The sequence below is a fragment of the Biomphalaria glabrata genome, chromosome 6, assembly GCF_947242115.1.
Source record: "Biomphalaria glabrata chromosome 6, xgBioGlab47.1, whole genome shotgun sequence".
Classification (NCBI taxonomy): Eukaryota; Metazoa; Mollusca; class Gastropoda; family Planorbidae; genus Biomphalaria; species Biomphalaria glabrata.
In genome coordinates, this window is record NC_074716.1 from 22,133,500 (window position 1) to 22,159,073 (window position 25,574).

Below are 25,574 nucleotides of genomic sequence, written 5' to 3' on the forward strand. Positions count from 1 at the left end.
AGCACCTTAAAGCTTATCCATCAAGTAAGTTGTATACAATAATACAAAACAGTGGTGCCATTTTCTAATAATATTTGACATACTATACAGCCTAGAGATCCAGATTAAATGTATTCATGCCTAAAAGGAGATATGAGCCATTTACTAAGCTAAGGTGATTGATAAAGTCATTGATAAGGTGATTGATAAAGTCATTGAGACATAGGAAGTGTATTTTACTCTCATCCTTTATTTAGTCACAATCTCTCTGATGGCATTACAGCAATTAGCAGTCATCTTTCCATCTGGGTGAGTCTCTCCAACTGTCCCCATGTCTTCCCCATCTGCATGGCAGCTGCTTCCAAGTCACGTTGCCATAACAGTGCTTCACTTCTATTACTTTTGCACTACAGAAAACTGACAAGTGAATACTTATATCAAAATAAATCCATGGAGAAAGGTTCTTTACAAATCAAGCTGTAGTAATACTGCTGTCACTGAATCTCTACACAGGCATTAAATAAAATGGAAGCTGACTGGGAGAATGTTGAGTTTGATGTCCAGCCCTATAAAAACAGTGGGACATTCATGCTCAAGGCATCAGATGAGATATCTCAGCAGTTGGATGACCACATTGTCATGACTCAGGCAATGGCTTTCTCACCCTACAAGAAGGAGTTTGAGGAGCGTATAAACTTGTGGGAACAAAAACTGAAGCTTACTCAGGTCTGTCCACCATTAGAATATTTATTAGAAGCTTACTCAGGTCTGTCCACCATTAGCATATTTATTAGAAGCTTACTTAGATCTGTCCACCATTAGAATATTTATTAGAAGCTTACTCAGGTCTGTCCACCATTGGAGTATTAATTAGAAATTTACTTAGGTCTGTCCACCATTAGCATATTTATTAGAAGCTTACTCAGGTCTGTCCACCATTAGAATATTTATTAGAAGCTTACTCAGGTCTGTCCACCATTAGCATATTTATTAGAAGCTTACTTAGATCTGTCCACCATTAGAATATTTATTAGAAGCTTACTCAGGTCTGTCCACCATTGGAGTATTAATTATAAATTTACTTACATCTGTCCAGCCTTTATTCTTTCTCTTAAAGCTTAACTTGTTGCTTGGTGAAATGTCTGTATACTTCTTGCTTCAGCTGTGATCTCTGCTTGAGATGTTTAAAATGCTTAGCTGTTTGTAGTTGTAGTTTGTTTCGGTACGGTCATTGTACTAGATGTCATAGATAGATGTAGTGCTATCTCTATCTTTTATCTATGATGTCATAGATAGTTGTAGTGCTATCTCTATCTCTTGCCTGGTATTTCTTGATGCTTAGTTACGTCTTGTCTTTATTTAGGATGTTCTTGATGCCTGGATGAATGTTCAGAGATCTTGGCTTTACCTGGAGCCAATTTTCAGTTCTGATGACATTACTAAGCAACTGCCAACTGAAAGCAAAAGATACAACACAATGGAAAGAGTCTGGAGAAAACTGATGCGTATGGTGAAAGCTGAATCTCACGTGAGATGTCTTATTAATACTTTTTCTTCATCTCATAAATAATTCATGTTAATCATTATTAAAATAATGTTTTACATGGCAATATGTTCAATATTCTAATATGACCACCTTAAATTGCCAAGCCAATATGGATCAGCTCGTAGAAATGAGATGAAAGCCTGGGCATCAGTTATTGTTACCCACAGTAGTTTTCCTCTCCCCACACAGCTGGTGTGTCCAAAGGAATGGCAGGTGCTGATACAGTTCTGGCAGATTATGCCAGGATGTAGTACTGTAATATGCCTATGAGTCACTGGTTCCTGATATTTTTTTTGTGCCCTTTCTCAGGTTTGGGTTTAGCTCCAATGCAGCAGAGGTCTTGATTCAGAGTTCACCATTTCTTAGGTGGGTAGCCAGCTGAGGCTAAAGAGCCCTTCGTGCATGAAGCTTACTGGTTTAAGTACCGGTTGTTTGTCTTTGCCCTCTCTCCTGTCAATGATAACAGTTCTGCCAGACCCAATATCTGAGCTACTTCTAAAGGCTAGGAGTTGGACTGGTTGTCTGAAGCCATTTAAGATCCATGCCATTGAAAGCTTCAATACACTTAAGGTCTGTCCTGATGAAAATATGCATGATAATTCATGCACACTTAGCAATATGTACTCATTCATGTTCTTCAGGTTATTATAATCTGTCCAGATGATAGCAATACTTACTCATTCATTTTCTTCAGGTTATTATAATCTGTCCAGATGAAAATATGCTGACAGATCTTAAGAAATGCAGTGAACTCCTAGATCATGTTTCTAAAGGCTTGAGTGATTACCTGGAAACTAAAAGAGGTCATTTCCCACGCTTTTATTTCTTGTCTGATGATGAACTTTTGGAGATTTTGTCTCAGACCAAAGATCCTAGAGCAGTTCAGCCTCATTTGCGTAAATGCTTTGAGAATATAGCCTCTGTAAGTACGTAATTAACTCTAAAAAACAACAATGACTCAAACAACTAAAAAAGTTTGCATTGAAATCTTTCTAAAAAATTTAAATGTGAATAAAAAAGAAAAATTTTGGTTAATCAAAATAATATTAATTTATTTTATTGTCAATTATGTTGCAACTTTTGTGTTTTAATTTAGGAATGTTAACATTTGGGGACAGAATATTTAAAAAAGGAAAATAATTGTAATGCCTAGTTCAGTGTTTTTAACGATCCAAACTTCAGTTAGGTTCTATAGGAATAGATTTCAGTTAGGTTCTATAGGAATATATTTCAGTTAGGTGTGACTATATGAATATATATAATATAGAATAATATAGAAAAAAACATGTAACTATGGAATGGATAGTTTAAGGTAACTAAGTGATACATGATTTATCTAATAGTCCCAAATAACTTGGTTCTAAACCTTTTTTTTATTAAATCTCAGTATCTATGGGAATTTTCTGATTCTGACATAACAGAATGGCAGATTGAGTTCAGAGGAATTACTATTTAATAAAGCTATGTAATAAGGTCAATTCTCATAACACTTAAGCTATTTCATCTCCTCACCAAAACATTTATACAAAGTCACTCTCTCAGTATTCACAAGTTTACTTCAAACTGGTTCTTATATTATATCTTCTACAAACATTAAATTCAACATGTTTCTACTAACAGTTACATTAGCATATTGGCAATAAAATAATGTATTATATGTATGTGTTTTAGTACTGTAAGTGGAGCCAACTATAAAGGGACTTTGTTGTTTTTATTGTTGTTTTGCTGCTGACAGCTCAAGTTTGAAGAAGATATGAAGATCTCCAAGATGTTCTCTGGGGAAGGAGAATGTGTGGAGCTTTGTGAAGAACTTTACCCCATCGGCAATGTGGAGGACTGGATGGTGGAGATAGAGAGAATCATGAAGGCAACTGTCAGACAAGTCATCAGAAATGCTATTCCAGATTATCAAGAAGTGAGTCACATTCAACAAAAAATAATTTTGTATTGTTTATTTTTAGTCTTACTCAAAATACTGAAGCAGTGAATGAGCTCTGGATGTAAGGGGAGGCTGTTTTAGTTTTTGATCTCTACAATAGATCAACATGGTTTGCATAGTTCTGAGAAAGACACAAGACAAACACAATTTTATTTCAGTGATTAATTGTTTTTGTTTCCTTTTCTATTTGTAGCACTTTGGTCATACTCCTTTACTAATGTATACTATAAAGGTTGTACTACCCTCAAGAGTGTGTGTTATGCTGGTAATCAGTCACCTTATTATAACCAAATTTCTACATTTGATGTTGTATTCCATGTTTCATGTTTCTTTCAATATTTTGATTGTCCTTAGACACAAAGAACAAAGTTTGTTTTACAATGGCCAGGCCAGGTAGTTATAGCTATTTGCCAGACCTATTGGAGTTCAGAAGTACAGAAGTATCTAGAAGAGAAAGCTTTGGCTTCATATTATCAGCAAATGTTGCAGCAACTTGAAGGTTTGAGAAAACTAGTTCGCATGGATATATCTAAGTGAGGTTTTGGTACATTGAGTCAAATTATCTTTATGTTGTTTTTATGTGCTTTAAATGCAATCATCATAAACTTTTAAAACATATACAAATTGAAAAGGTGGTTTTAAATAGCTAAATCTTATAAACATGTGCTCTCCCTCCATTTTTTAAAAATTCTATCCTCAAGAAGCTAATTGGTCTGTGTTTTCTAAATCTCAATGAATTTGTGCACTCCATATTGTTCTAAAAGCACTTGCAAAATCTACTAAAAATCTTCAATTATTTGAAACTTTAAGTTGAATAATTATATTCAAATTTTTTTTCTTTAGTATAAGAAAACCTTGTAAAATGTACATGTATTTGTAGAATAAAATTTTTTATTTGCCAGTATTGGTCGTATGACTCTCTCTGCTTTGATCGTCATTGAAGTTCATTCTCGTGATGTCATAGACAAGATGGTTCAGGAAAATGTTAATGATCCAAATGCCTTTGAATGGATTAGTCAATTAAGGTGAACACTTGGCTGAAAGCTAACATTTTATCTACTGTTGAGCAAAAGTTTAGCTTATTAACCCAACAGCTCCCATTTTTAGGTTTAAAAATCCTTGAGCAATGAAGAACTCTGAATAAAAAAATTCTTAAAAAAATAAAAATTTTGAAAATTTAAGATCTAATACTAATTAATGAATAAACAACTTTAAGAAATAGAAAGATACATCTAGTTTAAAAAAATATATACTTTTAATACCTATAAAATATTAAAAACCCTAAAAAATACAAATTTTCCCGGTTGGGGGTTATCCACTGGTGCTATGGGCCTGTTTGTTTGAAAAATAAAAAAAACTATAATAAAGTGATACACATTTAGTTTTCATTAAAAAATAATTAATAATAATAATAAATAAAAATAGATAATACCCCCCCAGTATGCTAAGTCGTTAAAATGTATGACTCCCTAAATTTTTAAAATTTAGTTTACACTTTTATTAAGTTATTAATAAGAAACACTCAAGTCTAATTGAAGTTTGTTGATATCCTGATATTGTCATATTCAATTACTTTTTATTCATGACAGAATTAAGTTTGTAAGTTAGCATTAGGTGCTTGCATCCTTTGAGCTCAGCCTTTTAGGTAATAACTTGTTGTTGCTGGTAGGGATATTGGATTACCTTTTAGTGAAGTCATGAATTAGGTTGAGAGAGTTAGGGATAAATATATGGAAGTCTTCACATCTACAACTGATAGGACTAAGGCATGGAGGTTGACAGTTCAAATCTTTATGCCTAAACAATCCCTTTTCACTATATTATAAAAAAGAAAATGAAGTCATAGTGAATATCAGTGCTCTATAAACATTTTTTTCTGGAGTATTTTCTGCTATTCAGCTAGCTCTCTGAAAAGAACTGATGGACTTAATTTAGGGATAGCATAAGCCTTGGGTATCTTCAGTAAAATTTCACATTTACCATACTGCACTCCGTAGTTTGTAAAACCTATGTGTCAGTTTGGACAGAGTAAGGTAGACCTGTTTAGAATAGTACAATGTAAATCTCTAGCAAAGGTACATGTGGAAAGATGTTATCCATTAGTTCGCTTTTATGAAAAGTAATTGAGAGAGGATTATTCTAACACTTGATAGAACATCTGCTTACATTTGATACTTCCATTGTGATAGAACATCTGCTTACATTGGATAATTACATTGTGATTGAACATCTGCTTACATTGCACTAGATACTACTGGATGGAAGATGAGAACTTGTATCAGAGAGCAGTCAATGCCCAGTTTCCTTATGGTTATGAATATTTGGGTAACACTCCACGACTTGTCATCACTCCACTGACAGACAGGTAAGATGTGCACCTCATAAATACAGTTTTGTAGGCCTATAGAGGAATTAGGGTTAGGGTCATTTTGATCTCAAATGGTTTCTCTATTCATTTTCATGTCTAACAAAACTGTTTCTTTTTGTTGTTCTTCTTTATTTGTCTGCCTAAGTTTCAATCTGTTTCTGTTTTCTTTCTTTTTGGTGTAACTTTCTTATTGGTGTGACTTTCTTTCTTATTGGTGTGACTTTCTTATTGGTGTAACTTTCTTATTGGTGTGACTTTCTTTCTTATTGGTGTGACTTTCTTATTGGTGTAACTTTCTTATTGGTGTGACTTTCTTTCTTATTGGTGTGACTTTCTTATTGGTGTGACTTTCTTTCTTATTGGTGTGACTTTCTTATTGGTGTAACTTTCTTATTGGTGTGACTTTCTTTCTTATTGGTGTGACTTTCTTATTGGTGTAACTTTCTTATTGGTGTGACTTTCTTTCTTATTGGTGTGACTTTCTTATTGGTGTAACTTTCTTATTGGTGTGACTTTCTTATTGGTGTAACTTTCTTATTGGTGTGACTTTCTTATTGGTGTGACTTTCTTTCTTATTGGTGTGACTTGCTTTCTTATTGGTGTGACTTTCTTATTGGTGTGACTTTCTTTCTTATTGGTGTGACTTTCTTATTGGTGTGACTTTCTTATTGGTGTGACTTTCTTTCTTATTGGTGTGACTTTCTTTCTTATTGGTGTGACTTTCTTTCTTATTGGTGTGACTTTCTTTCTTATTGGTGTGACTTTCTTTCTTATTGGTGTGACTTTCTTATTGGTGTGACTTTCTTATTGGTGTGACTTTCTTTCTTATTGGTGTGAATTTCTTTCTTATTGGTGTGACTTTCTTTCTTATTGGTGTGACTTTCTTTCTTATTGGTGTGACTTTCTTATTGGTGTGACTTTCTTTCTTATTGGTGTGACTTTCTTATTGGTGTAACTTTCTTATTGGTGTGACTTTCTTATTGGTGTAACTTTCTTATTTCTTTCTTATTGGTGTGACTTTCTTATTGGTGTGACTTTCTTTCTTATTGGTGTGACTTTCTTATTGGTGTAACTTTCTTATTGGTGTGACTTTCTTATTGGTGTAACTTTCTTATTGGTGTGACTTTCTTATTGGTGTGACTTTCTTTCTTATTGGTGTGACTTTCTTATTGGTGTAACTTTCTTATTGGTGTGACTTTCTTATTGGTGTGACTTTCTTTCTTATTGGTGTGACTTTCTTATTGGTGTAACTTTCTTATTGGTGTGACTTTCTTATTGGTGTAACTTTCTTATTGGTGTGACTTTCTTTCTTATTGGTGTGACTTTCTTATTGGTATGACTTTCTTATTGGTGTAACTTTCTTATTGGTGTGACTTTCTTATTGGTGTAACTTTCTTATTGGTGTAACTTTCTTTCTTATTGGTGTGACTTTCTTTCTTATTGGTGTGACTTTCTTATTGGTGTAACTTTCTTATTGGTGTAACTTTCTTATTGGTGTAACTTTCTTATTGGTGTGACTTTCTTTCTTATTTGTGTGGCTTTTTTTCTTATTGGTGTGACTTTCTTTCTTATTGGTGTGACTTTCTTTCTTATTGGTGTAACTTTCTTTCTTATTGGTGTGACTTTCTTTCTTATTGGTGTGGCTTTCTTTCTTATTGGTGTGGCTTTCTTTCTTATTGGTGTGATTTTCTTTCTTATTGGTGTGACTTTCTTTCTTATTGGTGTGACTTTCTTATTGGTGTGACTTTCTTATTGTTGTGACTTTCTTTCTTATTGGTGTGACTTTCTTTCTTATTGGTGTGACTTTCTTTCTTATTGGTGTAACTTTCTTTCTTATTGGTGTAACTTTCTTTCTTATTGGTGTGACTTTCTTTCTTATTGGTGTGACTTTCTTTCTTATTGGTGTGACTTTTTTTCTTATTGGTGTGACTTTCTTATTGGTGTGACTTTCTTATTGGTGTGACTTTCTTATTGGTGTAACTTTCTTTCTTATTGGTGTGAATTTCTTATTGGTGTGAATTTCTTATTGGTGTAACTTTCTTATTGGTGTGACTTTCTTTCTTATTGGTGTGGCTTTCTTTCTTATTGGTGTGACTTTCTCTCTTATTGGTGTGACTTTCTTTCTTATTGGTGTGACTTTCTCTCTTATTGGTGTAACTTTCTTTCTTATTGGTGTGATTTTCTTTCTTATTGGTATGGCTTTCTTTCTTATTGGTGTGACTTTCTTTCTTATTGGTGTGACTTTCTTTCATTTTGTGTGACTTTCTTTCTTATTGGTGTGACTTTCTTATTGGTGTAACTTTCTTTCTTATTGGTGCGGCTTTCTTTCTTATTGGTGTAACTTTCTTTCTTATTGGTCTGACTTTCTTATTGGTCTGACTTTCTTTCTTATTGGTTTGACTTTCTTTCTTATTGGTGTGACTTTCTTTCTCATTGGTGTGACTTTCTTTCTTATTGGTGTGACTTTCTTTCTTATTGGTGTGACTTTCTTTCTTATTGGTGTAACTTTCTTTCTTATTGGTGTGAATTTCTTATTGGTGTAACTTTCTTTCTTATTGGGGTAACTTTCTTTCTTAATGGTGTGACTTTCTTATTGGTGTAACTTTCTTTCTAATTGGTGTGAATTTCTTATTGGTGTAACTTTCTTTCTTATTGGGGTAACTTTCTTTCTTAATGGTGTGACTTTTTTCTTATTGGTGTGACTTTCTTTCTTAATGGTGTGACTTTCTTATTGGTGTGACTTTCTTTCTTATTGGTGTGACTTTCTTATTGGGGTAACTTTCTTTCTTAATGGTGTGACTTTCTTATTGGTGTAACTTTCTTATTGGTGTAACTTTCTTAGTGGTGTAACTTTCTTTCTTATTGGTGTGACTTTCTTATTGGTGTGACTTTCTTTCTTATTGGTGTGACTTTCTTATTGGTGTAACTTTCTTATTGGTGTGACTTTCTTATTGGTGTAACTTTCTTATTGGTGTGACTTTCTTTCTTATTGGTGTGACTTTCTTTCGTTTTGTGTGACTTTCTTTCTTATTGGTGTAACTTTCTTATTGGTGTGACTTTCTTTCTTATTGGTGTGACTTTCTTATTGGTGTAACTTTCTTATTGGTGTGACTTTCTTTCGTTTTGTGTGACTTTCTTTCTTATTGGTGTGACTTTCTTTCTTATTGGTGTAACTTTCTTTCTTATTGGTGTGACTTTCTTATTGGTGTAACTATCTCATTGTTATTGGTGTAACTTTCTTTCTTATTGGTGTGACTTTCTTTCTTATTGGTGTGACTTTTTTTTTCTTATTGGTGTGACTTTCTTTCTTATTGGTGTGACTTTCTTTCTTATTGGTGTGACTTTCTTTCTTATTGGTGTGACTTTCTTATTGGTGTGACTTTCTTTCTTATTGGTGTAACTTTCTTTCTTATTGGTGTGACTTTCTTTCTTATTGGTGTGACTTTCTTTCTTATTGGTGTGACTTTCTTATTGGTGTGACTTTCTTTCTTATTGGTGTAACTTTCTTTCTTAATGGTGTGACTTTCTTTCTTATTGGTGTAACTTTCTTAATGGTGTGACTTTCTTTCTTATTGGTGTGACTTTCTTAATGGTGTGACTTTCTTTCTTATTGGTGTGACTTTCTTATTGGGGTAACTTTCTTTCTTAATGGTGTGACTTTCTTATTGGTGTAACTTTCTTATAGGTGTAACTTTCTTAATGGTGTGACTTTCTTTCTTATTGGTGTGACTTTCTTTCTTATTGGTGTAACTTTCTTAATGGTGTGACTTTCTTAATGGTGTGACTTTCTTTCTTATTGGTGTGACTTTCTTTCTTATTGGTGTGACTTTCTTTCTTATTGGTGTGACTTTCTTTCTTATTGGTGTGACTTTCTTTCTTATTGGTTTGACTTTCTTTCTTATTGGTGTGACATGGCCATCTAGTGCTGAAGGGCTAAAACTAAACCTGAATATTTTTTTTTATGCAGATGCTATCTGACATTAACTGGAGCCCTTCATTTAAATTTTGGAGGTGCCCCTGCAGGCCCTGCTGGAACTGGCAAAACTGAAACTACAAAGGTAATTCACACAGATTATTAGTTTGAAGGTGAAATTCTTATAAACATGAAAAATTAGTGTTTTTTTTTCCAACTCCCAAGGAATGTATCAGATAAAATAAATCGTCATGTTTTCCATGCTCTTTGGTTCTATTTTTTTTTTTCTGTTTCCAATTCCTTTCAATTTTTTTTTACTATTGAATATTTTTGTTTATTCTTCTTTAGGATTTAGGTAAAGCCTTTGCAATCCAATGTGTTGTATTCAACTGCTCAGATCAGCTAGACTATTTGGCCATGGGGAAATTTTTTAAAGGTTTAGCAAGGTATTTGATAAATCTAATTTATTTTCAAATTATTGTAATGAATTATTACAAATCTTATTACAAAAGCATGTCAATTTTATGACTTTGAATAAAGGCAACCACACCTGATACCATAGTCTTTTGGAGAAATCAGCAGAAGGGTAGTAAATATAGTTTTCTGTTCCCCCTTTCAGAATTTGTGATCTATGGGGCGGATGATGTAAATTTCATCTGATCTGTGGCTCATGGTTAATGAGGGTGTCATATGGCCAGCTGGCCTTTACTTTTCCCAAACTAATGTAAGGTGCCCATTAGAGTTGGGTGGACTCAGAGGCGCCTTAAAATTCCCAAAAGTAAAAATCCCAGTCATCAGCAGAATTAGAAGCTAGGACCCTCCATTTATGAAGCTAAGCGCTTTACCATTCAGCCACCGCACCTTTGGTAAATATAGTACAAGCAACTTTTTGTTTCAGCTGTGGAGCCTGGGCTTGTTTTGATGAGTTTAATCGTATTGATATTGAAGTGTTGTCTGTAGTTGCCCAACAAATACAAACTATCCAGACTGCTCAGAAATTGAGGGTAATCTCTTGATTTTAATTTATAACTATTTCTGACATGCTTCAATTTTTTAAACATCTGTTGCATAAACTGTCAATCTTGTTACATATTTATTTAAGAGAGTTTGGAAATCTTTTTATTATTTTTTGATATGTCAAAATGTCTCTGGTATTGAACTCCAAACTTGTTCATTCTTTCATGCTTTTCTTTTTTTTACATTTTTTATTCTTACATTTTTTTTTGTTCTTTTGGTGTTTTTTTTTCTTTTTTTTTTATTGGAGGACATTATTAAATATTAAAATGCCCTTTTTAATACCTACTCTATTTTGATTTTAATCTAATTCATATGTCTGCATGGATTACTTTTGTTATATTAAATTATCATTGCTTAGAATGATAGAAAGAGTGGTAACAGATTTGTTCTTCAAACATCTCACTTTGTGCTGTTACAGCTGGATACATTTTTATTTGAGGGTGTTGAGCTGGTGTTGAAAATGTCCTGTGCTGTTTTTATAACTATGAATCCAGGCTATGCTGGTCGAACAGAGCTCCCAGATAACTTAAAGGTATTACAGCCATCTTCCATTTGTTCTAGTACTTAACCTTTTCCTTCACCTTCAACAAACACAGGTTTGTTAGTTGTTAAGTCTAGAAGGCTTGTGTAGTCTGTATTCTGCTTTATGACCAATGACAGTGAAAGTTGGTCATCCACCAATAGCATATATTGAATGGCTTTCGTATGTGTAGTCTGCTTGTCATTGTGGGTTTTTCATGGAAAGTTTCAAAGGAAGACGTTTTTGGAGCCAATCTACTTAGTTGGTACACACTACTAGCACACAGAAATCTATGGCTTTAGACCTGAGAGATGAACTCCAATTGGTGACAAGGCAGGGAGACCTAGGTCTCCCGTAGTGCCCTGGTAAGGAACTCTGCTGTTTGGCGTAGTGCCTCATAGCTTCCATACAAACATAGTGAACCACTGGATACGTCTTCCCGCAGCTCGCGGAGCTGCGGACACTCTTGCAAGACGTGCGCCACCGTCTCTTCTGATTCCCCACAGTGTCGGCAACGGGCATCAAAATTTGGCCGGAACAGGGCGAAGTACGCACCTATGGGGCAGTGTCCCGTACGCCACTGCGCTATTGTTGTTTGTTCCGACCTTTTTAGACTCTACCCAGGTCCGATTCGCAAACTCAAGGAGCTTGTCTTTCGCAATACCCCCAAGGTGTTTTACCATCTCAGGAGTAACCTTGTCTGGCCCCGGAGCCTTTCTGTTTTTGAACTTAGCTATCGCTCTGTCCAGCTCAGCACGGCAGAAGGGCGCGTTGAAAGTGTCCAGGTCTTCCGACCCATCCGACTCCCTCTCGAGTCTTTTACGCTCCTTGTTGAGGGCTATAGACGTGGCTGACTTATTTTCGGACTTGCTTATCGAAGTGAAATAGTTATTAAGCAAGTCGGCCATTTTTTAATCTTTTGCCACTCGATCCCCACTGGGTGACAATAATGGGGTTGCTGTACTCGCCGAATCTTTGGCCTTAAGATTACGAAGAAGACGCCAGGCCGGCACAGGCATCCCTCCAGTGGTCTGCTCGTACACGTTGGGCCACCTTGCTGGCCTTCCGACATAATGCGTTGAACTCCCTGCGGCATTCAGGAGTCCCCTTTTTTTGTGCTCTGCGCCTCGCCCGTTTCCTGGCCCTGACTATTCGATCTAATTCTCGGGACCAGGCGGGTCTATGCCGCGTGCCGGGATAGGTCCGCGGGATATGCTTCCTAGCTGCACCCAAAATCGCTTCAGTGATTTCGCCGTATTTTGTGTCGACTGTCCCTTATCGCGATACTCGACAGGGCGGAGTCAACAGCTGGCCAGTCAGCCTTAGTGTAGCTCCATTTCTTGGGCTGTTTAGTGGCTACACCCCTGGCCTCTGAGAGGGCAATAGTGATTTCTTTGGGTCTATGATCGCTTCCAACATCCTCAAGCACTTTAATTGTGGTTTTCCCCTCTAGATCGGCGGAGATCAGAGTTAAATCGTCTCTCGAGACCCGTTGCCAGTGTGTAGGAGGGTTGGTGGGCTGTGTTTATTCTGCATGCAGAACAGGTTCGTAGTGTTGAAAATTTCTTGGACTTTTTGGCCCGAGGAGTTGGTTGCGTCATAGCCCCATGCAGGAGACTTGGCATTTAGGTCCCCAGCTAATAGAGTTTTAGTGAGAATATTCTTATCACCGAGGTTCATGGCAATTTCGTGTTTTGGCGGGTTGTAACAGTTAATGACGTAAGTTTTCTACCAGCTTTGAATATATCAAGCGAGATGGCGTCGGTTCGCCCGCTTTGAGGGCCAAGATTTTGAGAAACTGTCATGCCTTTTCTTACATATGTGATAACTCCACGGCACTCATCGCATTTACATTTATAAGCCGTATAGCCGCTGATGTGGCTACTTCGTTTCTTGCCTACCAGAGTCTCCTGCAATAGCGCAATGTCTATTGCCCTCTCATGGAGGAGTTTTGTGAGCTCTAATATCTTGGGTATTAGGCCACAGATATTGAGCTGAAGTACTTTTATCTGGCTAAGTTTGTCGCTCCCTAAGGGTTTTGGACTGGTAGTGACAAACCGTTGTAATGGTTGGTGATTTGGAAGACCGATGGTCCTCGCTTCGTTGGTCGTAGTTGGTTGGGCCTTTTTGGTGGTAATGGTTGGTTGGGCCTGGTGCGGGACATGATCACCAGGTTGGTGTGGTTGGCTAGCCACACCTTGGCTACCGTTCTTCCAAGGGAAGAACGAATGCAGTGTAGCCTGGGAAGAGGGCTTCGTCCTGGGAAGGGGAACCTTCGCTGATTTTTCATGGTTCGACAGGTTCTGCCGGATCGGAACCACAGGGCGAGTAGTAGAGGATTTTGCGTTGTCGGGCCTGCCGCCCGCTACCCTCGCGATGGAGCTTGTTTGGGTCTGCTCGTACCCGGGTTTTCTGGTTTGATGTGTATTATTCATGTTTGCATAGAAGTCGAAGGCTGTTGGCGGCCTTAGTTATTGCCGATTAGAAAGTAGTGTACACAGGACCTGCAAGAGGGTCCGGGATCTTAGGGCGCGGGAACTCCGCACCACTGGTCACGAGGAGTGGTTGTGTAAGGATTGTTCGATATCCCCAGTATCGAAACTGCTTATTGGGAAGCGCGTTCCTCTACTACCTCACAGGGGACGGGCTAGTTAGAGCCTAGCTCGTAGACGCCGACCGGTCCGCCTGACGCAGCTCGCGAAGGCCACGCCAGTCAGTCCAGTCTTTGCCCAAAGGGAGACCTGCGAATCTGCCGAGTCCCAGGAGAACCCGACCAACCCTCGAGTTGGTTCCAGCGCTATCCGCTTTTCGGAGAACCCGTAAGTCTCTTACTAACCGTTGCCCCGGGGCCCCACAGGGGGGGGGGCTGGACATAACCCCTTTGAGTTCCTTTTACACTTGCCGGCTGCTCATTCATCAGTGGCAAGCAACCAGTACCCTTGGCCACTCCCAGAGAGCAGAGTGTTCACCCGCGACCACGATGAGGTGGTACTGGAACGCCGAGATGGCTTTAGACAGTTTTGTTTTATACCATATTAAAGAAAATAAAAAAAAACATTCTCCTAATAGAGTTTGCTAATGGAATCAGAACAAGGGATGTTACAGACTTGCCTATAAAGGGAACCTTAGATCAAAAGATATCCATTAAATTACCAGATTTTAGGGAGCATGCAAACAGATTGTACATACTGGCATGACCATTGCAGAGAGCAAAGGCCTGATGCTGCTTTTGACAGGCCCATTCATTCTTTCGGTTAATGTAATAAAAGAATTTTATCATAAAGTCAGTTTTTAAATAGAATTAAAAAAAAAGCAAAATATTCATAAAAAGGATTTGAAATATTGAAAACCTTTTATATTTTCATTTTAGGCCCTTTTCAGACCAGTTGCCATGATGGTGCCAGATTATGCTTTGATTGCAGAAATAAGTCTTTTTTCTTTTGGCTTTAGTGAGGCCAAAAATCTGTCACAAAAAATTGTGTCTACTTTCAAATTGTCTTCAGAGCAACTTAGTTCACAGGTAATACTATAAATATAGAATTGAAAACTTATTACAATGACAAAGATAATTGGGTGATTAAGAAGAATTTTGTTTCATGTAATAGACAATGCCAAAGAAAAACACTGTTTGGTTTTTATAATAATCACCTCAGTACTTGATCCTCAATCTGTTTTCAGGATCATTATGACTTTGGGATGAGAGCTGTCAAAAGTGTTATATCTGCTGCTGGAAATTTAAAAAGAATGTATCCTGATATGGATGAGGTAACACTTGTTTTTCAAAATGGCCATGAATGGAAAGTTAGATTTTCAAAATGGCCATGAATGGAATTTAGATATTCAACTGTGAAATTATATTTATAAAAGAATGCATTATTTTTGCATAGCATCAATCTCAATATTCAATGACAATGTTACATTTATAATTATACTTATCTGTTGAAAAATACATTTTTTTAAACACTATCAATCTAATGGGTTTTAATCAAACTTAATCAATTTAAATACCCAAACAATCAGCCTATTTTCATTGGTTTTCCCTCCATTAAATTTTTCAGGTTTCTGTATTTAATGAGTTAAAGTAATTCCTACAATATTTTAAATTAGAAAAATGCTTGCAACTAGTGATATTATTTATTTCTTTCTTACATTCTCAGGTTTTTATATTATGTGCAAACATTTTTTTTTCTTCAGCAACTTATCTGTTTGCGAGCCATCCAAGATGTCAATGTTCCCAAATTTCTTATTGATGATCTGAAGTTATTCAATGGAATTTTATCTGATTTATTTCCTAATGTTAAGTAAGTAAAGAGCCGAAGGTAGTTAATATTTCTGTAATGAAACCAAATAAAGATGACTCAGTTTCAGAAAGGAAGATTATTACAACTTAGTTCTAACACCTGCAGCACGGCGGGGTGTAAAAGCAGTGCAAATTCAGGAACGTCTTGGTGACAGTCCGAAGTGTATACCACATGGCCAGGCAGTCATGCTACAGTGCTGTTTAATAGTTAGGAGATTTGCAACAGGAATGGTTCTATTGCACGCTAGTTATGTAAAATAAACATTTGTGTTTAAAATAAATTTTGGCTGTTAGAACATTTATTTGCTCAGCCAAATGGCCCAAGCTCAAGTCCTATTGGATTTTTACTGGAGTATCAAATTTTGAAAGAGAGTAATAATGGTTGATCATTTAGTTGGCAAATAACTTTTTAAGGGTAATCTGTTCATCACTGATACTGGTGTCACCTTTTTTGTATGCCTTTAGGACAAGAAAAATCTTTTTATTTCAAAGCGTGATGATAATAATAACTATGACTTTATCTATTACTGTTGATTAGTTGCTTAGTTATTATGATCTTTCTTTTTGGTGAGTCTATTAAATTTTTGTTGGCAGAGAGCAACCAATTGACTATGGTATTCTTAATGCTTCACTGAGGTCCAACTGTGTAAAGTTAGGCCTAAAAGATGTTGATGGTAACTTAGTGACTTATTTACTGAGATATTTATTAGACTTTTAGAAAGTCATTGTTACATAATTTTCTTATTTATAATGATTATTTTTAATTAGAAATAGTTTCTTTTGAAGGTATAGAGTTCATCTGTTTCTTTGGTCAACATTTTACAAGGTTATCTTATGGTCAGCGTAATGACTAAATGTTTTAACTCTCCCCAATTGATGATATGTAGAGCTGACTTGGAGCTGATTGGAACAAATATTTAAAAAAAGAACCATTTTAACAGTCACAGTATGGAAACTAAAAATCTTCACTTCTGCAGCCAAGAAACCAATATAGATATTTATGACAGTACTTTTTAAAAGGAAAATTAATTAAGAACTGGAAAAAAAATTCAAAGAAAGTAAAGTAAAGATCTCAGGAAAAAAAAATGTTTTGGAAAACAGTTAATCAATTCCAAATGAATATTTATTATCTAATACTGTGCTAGTGCTACCTATCTATGCTCAACTTTTAGATTTATTATTTGATACGATACAACTTTTAAGATATTACTTGAGCATGTCTATTTGTATGTATGTACATTCCTTAGAATTCATTCTCAAATGTATTCAACTCTATGAAACCACTGTAGTCAGACATGGGCTTATGTTAGTTGGACCTGCTGGAAGTGGAAAAACTGAGGTATTTATTTTTAAACATTTAAAGCCACACTAATTGTTCTGTTGCAGGCCTATAATATAACTGCTATAAATAACTCTTGTACCAGATATTCCACTTTTCATTTCTGAAGTAAGCCAATAGCCTACATATAGACTTATATAATGTCAGGAAAAAAAATAATGCCACAGTTCAAACCATTTTTAGCGGCCCCCGAAAGGGGAAAAGACGCTATTAGTTTTGTGTGAAATGTCTGTCTGTCCGTCCCGTTTAGATCTCGTAAACTAGAAAATATATTGAAAATCCGACATCACAATATTTTAGACCATTCAAAGTTCTGATGCAACGGTTACTTTTTTTTTCCTGAAAGCTAAAAATCTAATTTTTAAAATCAGTTATGCAAGCAGTTTTTTAAAGAGAAAAGGCTAATTAGTATGCATTGTAAGTTAGACCTAACTTAAAACAAATAGTAATCTTATAAACTTTATTTTCCTGAACATTTTTTTTTTATTTTGGAATTTTTAAATTTTTTTTTGAGGATTCGAATAAGAGATTGAGCCTTTTCAAAACAATTAAATTATTTATAAGACTTCGAGAGGCGCGTTAGTTGAGTGGTAAAGCACTTGTCTTCAGAACCGAGGGTCCCGGGTTCGAATCCTGGTGAAGACAGGGATATTCAACTTCGGAATCCTTGGGCGCCTCTGAGTCTACCCAGCTCTAATGGTTACCTGACATTAGTTGGGGAAAAGTAAAGGCGGTTGGTCGTTGTGCTGGCTACATGACACCCTCGTTAACCGTAGGCCACAAAAACAGATGAACTTTACATCATCTGCCCTATAGACCACAAGGTCTGAAAGGGGAACTAGTTAGGCCAGGTTCACATTTAACATTGCATTCACTTGCACCTATCCTTTGATCTGCTGCACCGTTGGGGCACTACACAAGATCTGTCAACCTTCTTTCTCCATTCTTATCTGTCATTTGTCTTTGATATAATTTCATTTGGATGTTCTTTCTGAAAATATTGAAGCCTGCCTGGGAGGACCACTTAGGGGGCCGATTTTAAGTTTGTGTTTCCACACAAACTGTCTTTGTAACCTTGTTTATTTTATTTCTGTTGTGGGAATGAAATAAATTAAGCAATTCAGTTTCTGATTAAAAAAATGTTATTTTGATTAATATACATTTTTTTATTTCATGACAGTGGGATTATTTTAGAACTGCATAGAAAATGCAACTCTATAAAATATCCTATACTCTTAAGCGAGCAATTCTTGTATGTATGTATATATATTTATATATATATAAATTTTATTTCGAAAACGGCTCTAACGATTTTCTTTAAAATTTCACGGTATGTGCATAATAGTGAGAAAAAAAATCTCAACTCATTGGTCACATCGGGAAAACTCGAGGTCGACCGTTATATCGGTTTGAAAATGGCTCATTATCGAAAAATTAATTTTGGCTAGAATGTTTTATGAATGAAATTTTCTATATGACGTCAATGGAAAAAAAACTTGACATCGCTTATGTCACTAGGCTCACAGCAGTACACTAAGACATTTCTTCGCAAACAAGAAAAAGTTTTAATGATTCAATTGGCCTAATTAAACATTTGCACACCATCATATTGTACATTGATCCATTATGAAACTATGGAAGAAAAATAATGAAATTAAATATCTTAATGTATAATTAGTTATTGTGTTTTAAAGGCTTTATAAATTGTTTACACTTTAATTGCGTACACCTGTAGGTAGCTTTTACTTTATTATTTTGCTGGTGAATTATTGCAATGTGTTTAAGCCTCGAAGTCTTCTGTCCCATACCAAAACATAGGAAATTGTCATAACACAGCTTATCTATGCCTTACTTGCACAACCAGGGCCGGCCCTAACATTTGCGGGGCCCTATGTGAAATGGATTGCGCGCAGACTAGTAAAGGTGGGATAAGGATAATAAGTGAAAATAAAATTTTGTATTAGAAAATAAATTTGTATTTGGATTACCTTTTTATTAAATGAAAGCTGACGATGCCGTTTTTTTATATCACGCGTAGGACTGGCGTTTACCATATTGATTGACACCCCAAAATGACAATTTTGTCTTTTTAAGGACATTTTTATAAATTTCAGGAGATTTCTAGGAGCTCCTTGAAAACAAGGAGGCCACGGGAACCCTATTATAAATTATAATGGTTTAATTTAATAATTTACACCTAGAATTAGCACGGGGCTTTTGAACCTTCGGGGTCCACTGTGGCAGCATAGGCCTAAGGCTTGCCCTGATGATATCCAGCTCGCGGCCAACGAATTTTCATCACGCTGCTGCTTTTTTTTGGTTAACCTATAAACCTCGGTAAAACAGAAGTCATGTTCCAGAAGTCACCCAATAAAACCTACTCAGCCCAAAGATCACCGCGCATAATCCCTTAAAGTGGTAGATAACTTCACATTATCTGGGAAGCATAGTATCAAATGACGCATTGCTTTAACGAGAGGTTGATATGTGATCAGGGATATGCATGCTTTTGGACGCCTCGAAGCGAGAGTAACACGAAATAAATCGCTCTGCCTGTCTACAAAAATCAGTGTCAACCAGTGATTCTCTCAACCCTTCTATGTGGATCTAAGACATGAGTACTGTATAGAAAGCAACTAAGACTTCTTGAACGACTTCACCAAAGACTGCAATACAAACAGCGATATTCCTGCAAAATGGTATGAACTTCTTATAATCCGACAGTCACGCTTTGCAGGGCACTTATTCCGTATTGGGGACGAACATATTTTTGGCAATCTTTTTTTTTAGTAAGCTGAAAGGTTGTCGGAGTAACAGAGATGCCTCACAATAACGCTTCTTTAGAATACATAGGCGATGTTTTTAAGTCTCTTAGGTGCACGTTTTACACTATAACGTAGAGATTTTGCATCACATGATGATTCTTACTAAAGCCATAATAATAAGGCTTGTCTTCGAGTCCGAAGATTAGTGAGGAATGCAGTATTTCCCATGGCTGCGCAGCCCCAGCTGTGACCTACATATTTTGCCACATCCAGGGCAAGCATAACCTTTGTCCGCAGGTGGTCGATTTAGATTTTCTTTTCGCCATCTGCGCTTGTCCTCGGCAGCAGATTTTCTTTTGGTCTCAAATGTGTATCCCGCTGCTTTTGTGAGTGACCTCCAGCTGTCTCGTTCTGAGGCCGCATACAACCAGGTGCTCTCTTCTATGTCAGCCACGGAAAGTTGACGCCAAAGCTGTTCTTTGAAGTGTTTCCGTGGGGCGCCTCTGTTACGTCGACCACCATTTAGCTCACAAAAAAAAAAACTGCCTTTGGCATACGTTCGTCTCCCATACGGGATAATTGCCCTACCCAGTGCAACTGTCAGACCATAAGAAGTCCCTCTATACTGTCCATACCGGCGTTGGCAAGGACATCGCTGTTTGTAGTGCGGTCCTGCTACTATATGTCCATGATGGAGCGCAAGCATCTTTGGTGAAAGCACTCAAGAAGTCTTAGTTGTTTTCTGTATAGTGTTAGAGCCATAATGAATTTATTAATTACAATATTAAATGTCAGACTTTCTTCCAAGCATATAATAGCACAATAGTTTTACGCGAAAGAACCAATGTAAAACGTTAATACGTGAGCTGTGGTTTTCTATAGGCCTACTGTTGGGGGGTCTTTCTATTCTAATCGCCATGTACAATTACATTGAGAACTGACAGAACAAAAAAGCAACTCTTCAGATTGATAGTCTTTACCCGATCTTTCATTTTCGTATTTACAACAATATTCCCAAAATGACTTCGGGTATATATCCTTCCTTAACAAATTATTCATCCGAGCGAGGCTCGGTCACCTGGTACTCATGAATTAAATAAGCAAACTTCACTTTCATCTTTCTTGTTTATTTAACAATTGAGTTCTGTTATTAGATTATTATGTTATATTATATTACACTAGGCTAGCAGGGAAAAAATCTGTTTTTGGAATTATGTCTGGATGTGTTTGAAAATTGCTTGGCTCTCCATAGGCTTATTATTTACAGTGATTTAACTTTTAGCTAATTAAATTTTTTAGTATTTGAGTTGTGAGTGACCTTTTTACAAAGCTTCTATCAATTCACTTTGGTAAAACATTTGTACATATTATTTTTCCAACACCCAATCTTGGATCAAGCTGAAATTTTGCACAATTATTTCTTTTACCTGACAACACAAGAATAAAATTTAAAAAATTAACCAATTAGTTAATTAACTATTAGTAATTATTAATTTTGTTTGGTATCTGGAAAAAGGGAAAAAAATTGTACTTGGCTGAAGTGGCGGTATGGAGGCGCGGTGGCTGAGCGGAAAAGCGCTTGGCTTCCAAACTGGGGTACGGGATTCGAATCCTGGTGAAGACTGTGATGTTTAATTTCGGGATCTTCGGGCGCCTCTGAGTCCACCCAGCTCTAATGGGTACCTGACATTAGTTGGGGAAAAGTAAAGGCAGTTGGTTGTTGTGCTGGCCACATGACACCCTAGTTAACCATAGGCCACAGAATCAGATGACCTTTACATCATCTGCCCTATAGACCACAAAGTCTGAAAGGGGACCTTTTTTTTTTATTTAAGTGGTGGTATAAGCTGAATTAGTCTCCTTTATAAGTCGCAGCTCTAAATTGAAACAAACAATTTATAACTATACAATATTCTCTAGTCATAAGTACCTCATCAGCAAAGTGGTTATCACATCTGCCTGAGGAGGCGTAAGCCACGGTTTGAATTCTTTTCTTTTTGTAAATACTTTTGAAAACCTATTACGGTAAAATCCACCCAGATATTCCTTTCTTCCCTTCTGCCCCCTTTTCTGCATTTTTTCAACTGGTCCAGACAAGTGATAGGATCATAGTGTAATGAGAAAGCTAAAAGCATGAAATAGTGCCTAACAGAAATAGTTGGTAAAAATATTATTAATCGCACAGATTAATTGTTGTTGGTCTAGATCTATTAAACATTTAATTACATCACTGATCCAAACTAATTGATGCAATTACATTTCGTATAAGCTTTGTTTTTTTTTTAAAGTATGTTCTTTAACTAGTCTTTTGATTGAGTTTACCTATATAGGGGAAGTGATCCTGAAGGGATTATGGGCACAACATGGCCTAGGATATGCCAAATATCAAACAAACAAACATGAAATTTTGTTAAGAATTCATTTATTTTCAATTCTCTTCTTTACTGAACTCTTCTGCTTATCACTTTTTAGTGTTACAAGGTACTGCAGGTGGCTCAAACAGAACTTCATGGTCAACCAAACCCTTCCCTCTCATTCTTCTGTACCACACATACTTATGTGTTGAATCCAAAGTCAATCACTATGGGTCAGTTATATGGAGAATTCGATTTATTTACACATGAATGGTGAGAGATTTCAACAATTTTTTTTTACCATTTATATATTTGATCTAAATTGAGTCTACAACAATATTGCCTGTTGTCTGCTAATGACTTTTGGATTCTATAATCCTCAGGACTGATGGCATCTTGTCCACACTAATACGAATTGGCACCACAGCAGCCACCACTGATAAGAGGTGGTACATCTTTGATGGGCCAGTGGATGCAGTGTGGATAGAGAACATGAACACAGTACTTGATGACAACAAGAAACTTTGTCTGAGTAGTGGAGAGATTATCAAATTAACTGATGTATGCAAGTCACATTTTGATAGAACAAGTTTTGTACACATAACTAATAAAACTAACATAATTATAAACAAGTTTTCTTTTTGCAGCACATGACTATGATGTTTGAAGTAGCAGATTTGGCTGTTGCTTCACCTGCCACTGTCAGTCGATGTGGGATGGTTTACCTTGGAACATCAGTGTTGGGCATCTGGCCACTGATCGAGTGTTGGATTAAGACATTACCTCCTCTGATTAAAGTTTACAGTGAGCAGTTGGAAAAATTATTCAAAAACTTCTTTCTAGTAAGATTTTTTAAAATGATTATTTCTTTGTTAGGACTGATTAGTAGAGTGAATGACTACAGAGCTTAATGCCCAGGGCTCAATTCTTAGTTGGAACTTGTTCTAAACTTTTTACTTGCCTCACATTGGTTTCAAAGTAGAGGCGCTTGAATTGGCCAAATGTATCAGGTAACACTTTGTCAAATGAAATAATATAGCATTACTACAACTTTACAATTTGATTAAAAATAAAAATAAAAAAAAGCCCTACCCACTATGCTTACCTTGTCATTAAAGCCCAAAACCAAATGTTGGCCTAATTGCAAGTTTAAAGAGGTTTTGATTGCCCTTAGTTTTTCAGAAACTATTTGATTCCTGTGATGTGAAGCCAAGTAATTCTACACATAGAAAAATGTGTTTGTGTGGATTTACTTAGTTTCTATTCTTCTGTTTGGTTTGATCTGTTTGTGCCCTACTTGATGTTAGTTATTACTTCTGCCTTTCTTTCTAGTAGAAAAGAAAAAAAAAGTTTCATTTATATACATTGTATCTGATGGTTTATGTTTCAGCCTGGACTCGACTTCATTAGAAGTAATGTCATTGAGATTGTTGGTACTCTGGATAGTGCTTTAACATTCAGCCATTTTAGAATATTTGACTGTTTTGTAAGCCCATTGAAATTAAAGGTAGGAATCCAAGAGATCAGTATTTTTTAAGTTGCTTTAGTTGTTATCAGTACACAGATCTAGGTTTTTTATTTGTACTCAAGATCTCTAAAACTGAAACCTTATGTGATGCTCTTATTTGATGAAAGAATATAAAACGGAATGTCATATTGTTGAACTAATTCCTTAGAGAGAAGAGGAGTTCAGTTCTTGTTTCTTTTATCAAGTTTTTTTAACTGCTTAGTCTGACTAGAAACAGCAGTTATTTGCTTGAGTTTGCTATTCCTGACACCTCATATGTCCGAAGCAAGTAGCATAGTTCCATCGTCATGTGACATTTTGTTCTCATTCACTGCCATGTTCTTGCTTTGTGATTTCAATAAGAGATAAAGAAAAAAAAGTTAGTTCCTATTGAGAGTAACACTTAGGACGTAATATCTTCTTTTTTGAAGTAAGGTCTGTATTATATAAGATAAGATAAATGTTGATCTGAATTTTTCCATCTCTCGGTTAGTGAAAGTAAACACAACAGCTAAATACTTTATTTTATATTGAAACTTGATGATAAGAATCAGAGATTTGATTGAAAATGTTATCATGTTCTAGTTGCTTAGCCTGGTTGAATTACATTTCTGTGATAAATGAGATGAAAGAAGTGTGTCTTGCAAATAGTTGGGGGATAGAATGGAAGCAAATAATTAGGAGATTGCTTTTCTAATGGCTCTTGTATTTGTATGTAACTGTTTGTTATTAAAGTGTATTGACTTGATATGGCAAAGTTGTGTTCATGAGTTGTCAACCACATTTTTATTTAGCCTTTGTCATAAAATTGATTATAAATGGAGTTTAATTTTTTAAAACTCTTTTTTTTTAATTTTAGATGGGACAAAAACTTGTAAGTTTTATATAATTTTATATCTATCTATTTCTCTTTCTATTAGACATACCATATCTTAATTGCTTCAGTCTTTGTAGCTTGATTTGATTTTTTGTTCCATTTTGAAAATGATTTAAAAAAAAACAAAAAAAACAATAGCATGAAAATTACTTTTTATTAGTTTTTTTTTTTTTATTAATGGCATTGTCTATTAAAAATAAAAGAATGAAACAAGTGCTTTTAAGGATTTAAAAGTTTTAATTTTCCAAAGTTAAACCTTTAGCTCTTGAAAACTGTAATTGAAAATATTTTATTTTGAATTTTTATTTAATTGACAAGAAATAGGATTTGTAGCATTGTTAAAGTGAAGATTGTATTTTAATGTTCATAAGTTTTTAAAATGTTTATTGTCTTAAATTGATGAACATTTTTTTTTTATGTTACTTAATCCCCTGGCAATCCCCAGACATTTCATCCCCTTGCCTATACAACTTATAAAATCAGCAAGAATTCAATTAAAATTTTCATAGTATGATGACAATAAATGTGACACTTCTAATAAATCAGTAAATACTTTTATATTGAAATCAAATATAGAAAAAAAAAAGTCACATAAGGACTTTTAAATTGCTTTTAAGTGTTGGTGAGATAATTGCTATGAATCAGGAGAACAGGTGAAGCAAGTAATCGTAGATAAAGAAGATGATCCATTGACATAATGATTGGATCAAAACTGATGGAGAAAACTAAGCTATTGACAAAAAGGATCATCAGGGCATGAGTCTTATCCTTGTCTTACCTTTTGTTATTATGCGGATTTCAAATTCATAAGTATGTGCTGCTCCCTCACTATTGTATATTTACTAAAGACTCCTATATTTCTTAAGCTGTTGTAGACCTGCTTCCTCACTATTGTATATTTACTAAAGACTTCTGTATTTCTTAAGCTGTTGTAGACCTGCTTCCTCACTATTGTATATTTACTAAAGACTTCTATATTTCTTAAGCTGTTTGTCATGTACGCTTTGTCTATATTTAGTCCAAGGTTTGCCTGCAAAATTTCAGCTAGCTCGGGGAATCCCAAGCATGCAGCAACCTTCTGTTTTGGAATAAATGTGATTGATTAGAAATATTAATTATTGTACATTAATCTATATTTTATTGGTCAATT

The 25,574-nt window shown here is 35.5% G+C and overlaps 1 protein-coding gene across 7 annotated transcripts in view; it reads left to right on the top strand.

The window, feature by feature from the left end:
- Positions 1–25,574, top strand: part of LOC106060634 (dynein axonemal heavy chain 1-like) — a 91,158-nt gene that overhangs the window by 19,052 nt on the left and 46,532 nt on the right. For all 7 annotated transcript variants that reach the window (XM_056032385.1, XM_056032386.1, XM_056032390.1 and 4 more), the window contains 21 exons: positions 493–705; positions 1,343–1,507; positions 2,220–2,447; positions 3,261–3,440; positions 3,819–3,997; positions 4,367–4,489; positions 5,713–5,829; positions 9,800–9,890; positions 10,094–10,191; positions 10,644–10,749; positions 11,181–11,294; positions 14,653–14,802; positions 14,961–15,047; positions 15,477–15,583; positions 16,177–16,256; positions 16,830–16,921; positions 22,159–22,313; positions 22,424–22,601; positions 22,688–22,882; positions 23,431–23,547; positions 24,407–24,421. In XM_056032385.1, the coding sequence (XP_055888360.1) occupies positions 493–705; positions 1,343–1,507; positions 2,220–2,447; positions 3,261–3,440; positions 3,819–3,997; positions 4,367–4,489; positions 5,713–5,829; positions 9,800–9,890; positions 10,094–10,191; positions 10,644–10,749; positions 11,181–11,294; positions 14,653–14,802; positions 14,961–15,047; positions 15,477–15,583; positions 16,177–16,256; positions 16,830–16,921; positions 22,159–22,313; positions 22,424–22,601; positions 22,688–22,882; positions 23,431–23,547; positions 24,407–24,421 (2,790 nt within the window). The remainder of the gene's footprint in view (positions 1–492; positions 706–1,342; positions 1,508–2,219; positions 2,448–3,260; positions 3,441–3,818; positions 3,998–4,366; positions 4,490–5,712; positions 5,830–9,799; positions 9,891–10,093; positions 10,192–10,643; positions 10,750–11,180; positions 11,295–14,652; positions 14,803–14,960; positions 15,048–15,476; positions 15,584–16,176; positions 16,257–16,829; positions 16,922–22,158; positions 22,314–22,423; positions 22,602–22,687; positions 22,883–23,430; positions 23,548–24,406; positions 24,422–25,574) is intronic.